Raw genomic sequence first — 4,276 nt, forward strand, 5'->3', positions numbered from 1 at the left:
GGACCAACAGAACCAACTGGACCAACAGAACCAACAGAACCAACTGGACCAACAGAACCAACAGAACCAACAGAACCAACTGGACCAACAGAACCAACAGAACCAACTGGACCAACAGAACCAACTGGACCCTATTATTCAATAAATGTAGAGAAATGTTGTTTTGATGAAGCTACAAGAAGCAAACAGCAGCTAAACTCTGACACCTGTTTTCTGTTCAATTATTTCCTCCTAAAACACAGACTGAAGAAATAATAATCTGATTTTAAATCAAATCATGAATGTTGGAAAATAAAGTTGTTCTTTTTATATTTAAAATAAAAACATATTTTCAGATCTGAAGCAGAAAAAAATAACTTTAATGTGACAGAAATGAAAACAGAAACAGTCACAGCGCCACCTGTTGGTGACAACACGTTTTACACTTTCAGCTAAAATCAGCTGAGTGTGTAAAATGAACTGTTCTGATGTGGAAGAGCTGCTCTGTTCAACAACAACAACAACAACAACAACAACAACAACAACAACAACAACAACAACAACAACAACAACAACAACAACAACAACAACAAAAGGATCTAAACGCTTAAAAAATCTGTTTTTTATTCATTTGTTTGTTTTGAGCAGCAACTCAGTAACCTGCCTTTGCTCTGATTCATGGTCCTTCACAGACTGAACCTACAGCACCTGAACGCCTCACAGACTGAACCTACAGCACCTGAACGCCTCACAGACTGAACCTACAGCACCTGAACGCCTCACAGACTGAACTGCAGCTGAGAGCAGCACCTGAACGCCTCACAGACTGAACTGCAGCTAAGAGCAGCCCCTGAACGCCTCACAGAGTCAGGACAAACACAAACAACTTTTCAGCTGAAGGTTTCGGCTCCTGACAGCGTTTATTCAGCTAATTTTCACTTTTAGCTACAGTTCTATCTTTAGCTACAGTGTTGATCCAGCTAACATTATGCTACTTTTAGCTTTTGGTTTGTTTTGAAAACTTTTGCTTTTAGCATGTGTTTAGCTAATTTCAGCCCTTAGCTACAGCTTAGCAGTACTTCAGTTTTTAGCTACTTTTGTTCATTTTGTTCTGCTTGTTCTCAGTTTCAGCTTCAACACAACTTCACAGAAAATATATATTTATTTATTTTCTGTCTTTATTCTTCTGTTCAGCTGATTTCAGATCAGATAAACTCATCTAAAATAAAAACGTTCAGTTTTATTTCACCTGTTTTCAGCTGAGAATCTTTACTGATTGTTAATTTTTTATTAACTAATTAAACTGTAATAAGTTCAGTTTTGTAAAGATTATTTAAATTGATTTTAGATCATTTATTCCACAGAACCTAAAGAGTTTCTTAATGCTGAACAATTTATTAAACATCAACAGAAACACTTTGATACAAAATGATTTCACTGTAGAAACACTGAATTAAATGAAGGGACACAGCGCCACCTGCTGGTCACAAACAGTCATTACGGGCACTTTCTACACAACAAACTCAACTGGCACGGGTTTCCATCGTATGGCAGGCCATTTTACATTTATTTAAAGCACTCTGATTAAATGTTAAAATGGCCTGCCGTACACTGTGCTAACCTGCAGGTATGTTGAACAATCTTTAGCTCACAGCTGCAACCATCATTAGCAAAGAGGAGGAGTTTATCTTCCATCAAAGAGGATCTAGTTCTGGATCAGAGTCTGTTTCAGAATAAGCTCCGCCTCCTGCAGAGGCTGGAGGGCGGAGCCTATGGAGCTTAATGACCAATTAAAAATCGATGATGATGAATAATAAAAACATGAATTCAGCTCATGTCAACCGTTGATGCTTTAGATTTAAATTATTATTATTTTTGCTACAGTTGGATGATTTTTGGCCTTTCAGAGCCACCGTACCTAACTAAAACTGATTGTTTCAAAATAAAAGTCCTGATTATTAAATAATGATGGCTGCAGCTCAGACGGAACAGAAACATTAAACTTTGTGTTTGAAACATAAAACCAGGCAGCCATTACTCCTCCTCCTCCTCCTCCTCTTCCTCACCACTCCTTCTTCTTCTCGTCCAAGGAGACCCCCCCGGGGCCCAGGGCCACCACCAGCAGCAGCCCCCCGATCACCGAGGTGGTCTGGAAGAAGTCGTACTTCAGGAAGTCGTGGAGGGGCGAGTGGGCGGGGACGTTCCAGAAGGCGTTGAAGGTGACGTTGATGCAGAGCAGCCAGGCGACCAGCGTCAGCGCCGCCAGCTTCGTCTTAAAGCCCACCGCCACCAGCAGAACCAGCGCCGTGCCCACCAGGTCCATCAGAACCTGCACAGGAGAGAGCGGGTCTGAGACAGGTGGGGGGCGGGGCTCCTTCTCCTCCAGCCGAACCTCTGAAGCTAAAGATCAAACAAACAGCTAGCTCTGTTTTAGCTTATAGCTATCCTATTGGTGCTTTTAGCTCTTATTAGCCATTTGATGCTTTTAGCTTATAGCTATCCTAATGATGGTTTTAGCTCATAATAGCCATTTGATACTTTTAGCATTTAGCTGGCATTTTGGTGCTTTTAGCTCATTAACCATTTGATGCTTTTAGCTTATAGCTATGATGCTTTTAGTTCTTATTAGCCATTTGATGCTTTTAGCTTATAGCTGGCATTTTGGTGCTATTAGCTCATATTAGCCATTAGATGTTTTTAGCTTATAGCTATGATGCTNTTGGTGCTATTAGCTCATATTAGCCATTAGATGTTTTTAGCTTATAGCTATGATGCTTTTAGCTCATATTAACCATTTGATGCTTTTAGCTTATAGCTATCCTAATGATGGTTTTAGCTCATATTAGCCATTTGATACTTTTAGCATTTAGATGGCATTTTGGTGCTTTTAGCTCATTAGCCATTAGATGTTTTTAGCTTATAGCTATGATGCTTTTAGCTCATATTAGCCATTTGATGCTTTTAGATTTTAGCTACTTTAGGTAGCACTTTGTTTTCTGCTAATTCAGTTTCGGCTCCTTTGGCAGGTTTCAGCTGTCGTTCAGCTCTGTTAATCTTTTATTTTGTATTCTGAGTACTTCCTGTGTGCGTGCGACACTCACACTGAGCGCGCTCAGCTCCAGGTGCAGCAGCGTCATGAACATGAGGATGAGGAGAACTCTTCCTCCCAGCTGCAGCAGATGTTTTGGAGACTGACGCTGAGAGACGGACGGAACGCCGGCGAACACGCTGCGAGCTTCCTGTCGGCACTCAGCGAGGAGGAGGAGCAGGCCGCCGCCCAGAGCCAGGTTCCTGAAGGAAAGGGGAGGAGTTACACACCTGCTGACTGAACGAACAGGTGTGGAGGGGCGTGGCCTTATCTGACTCACCTCATAAGGAACTTGAGATCCCACAGGAGGCTGTAGGCCACCATCTGCAGGAAGAAACAGACAGTGAACGCACCACAAACAGACAGTGAACGCACCACAAGCAAACTGACAGTGAACGCACCACAAACTGACAGTGAACGCACCACAAACAAACAGACAGTGAACGCACCACAAACAAACTGACAGTGAACGCACCACAAACAAACAGACAGTGAACGCACCACAAACAAACAGACAGTAAACGCACCACAAACAAACAGACAGTGAACGCACCAAAAACAAACAGACAGTGAACGCACCACAAACAGACAGTGAACGCACCACAAACAGACAGTGAACGCACCACAAACTGACAGTGAAAGCACCACAAAAAACAGACAGTGAACGCACCACAAACAAGCAGACAGTGAACGCACCACAAACAAACAGACAGTGAACGCACCACAAACAAACAGACAGTGAACGCACAACAAACAGACAGTGAACGCACCAGAGACAGACAGTGAACGCACCAGAGACAGACAGTGAACGCACCACAAACAAACTGACAGTGAACGCAACACAAACTGACAGTGAAAGCACCACAAACAGACAGTGAACACATCACACCACAAACAGACAGTGAACACATCACGTCACAAGCAGACAGTGAACGCACCACAAACAAACTGACAGTGAATGCACCACAAACAAACTGACAGTGAACGCACCACAAACAGACAGTGAACACATCACACCACAAACAGACAGTGAACGCACCTCAAACAAACTGACAGTGAACGCACCACAAACAAACTGACAGTGAATGCACCACAAACAAACAGACGGTGGACGCACAACAAACAGACAGTGAACGCACCACAAACAGACAGTGAACGCACCACAAACAGACAGTGAACGCACCACAAACAAACTGACAGTGAACGCAC

General features: G+C 42.8%; 1 protein-coding gene across 1 annotated transcript in view; it reads right to left on the minus strand.

Moving 5' to 3' along the window:
* Nucleotides 1-1,354: 1,354 nt before the first annotated feature.
* surf4l (surfeit 4, like) overlaps nucleotides 1,355-4,276 on the minus strand; it is a 5,539-nt gene continuing 2,617 nt past the window's right edge. Inside the window, exons 4-6 of the mRNA XM_014022814.1 lie at nucleotides 3,348-3,391; nucleotides 3,081-3,270; nucleotides 1,355-2,308 (exon numbers count right to left, since the gene is read on the minus strand). Of these exons, the coding sequence (XP_013878268.1) occupies nucleotides 2,042-2,308; nucleotides 3,081-3,270; nucleotides 3,348-3,391 (501 nt within the window). The 3' untranslated portion in view covers nucleotides 1,355-2,041. The remainder of the gene's footprint in view (nucleotides 2,309-3,080; nucleotides 3,271-3,347; nucleotides 3,392-4,276) is intronic.

The sequence above is a fragment of the Austrofundulus limnaeus genome, unplaced genomic scaffold (assembly GCF_001266775.1).
Source record: "Austrofundulus limnaeus strain Quisiro unplaced genomic scaffold, Austrofundulus_limnaeus-1.0 Scaffold343, whole genome shotgun sequence".
NCBI lineage: Eukaryota > Metazoa > Chordata > Actinopteri > Cyprinodontiformes > Rivulidae > Austrofundulus > Austrofundulus limnaeus.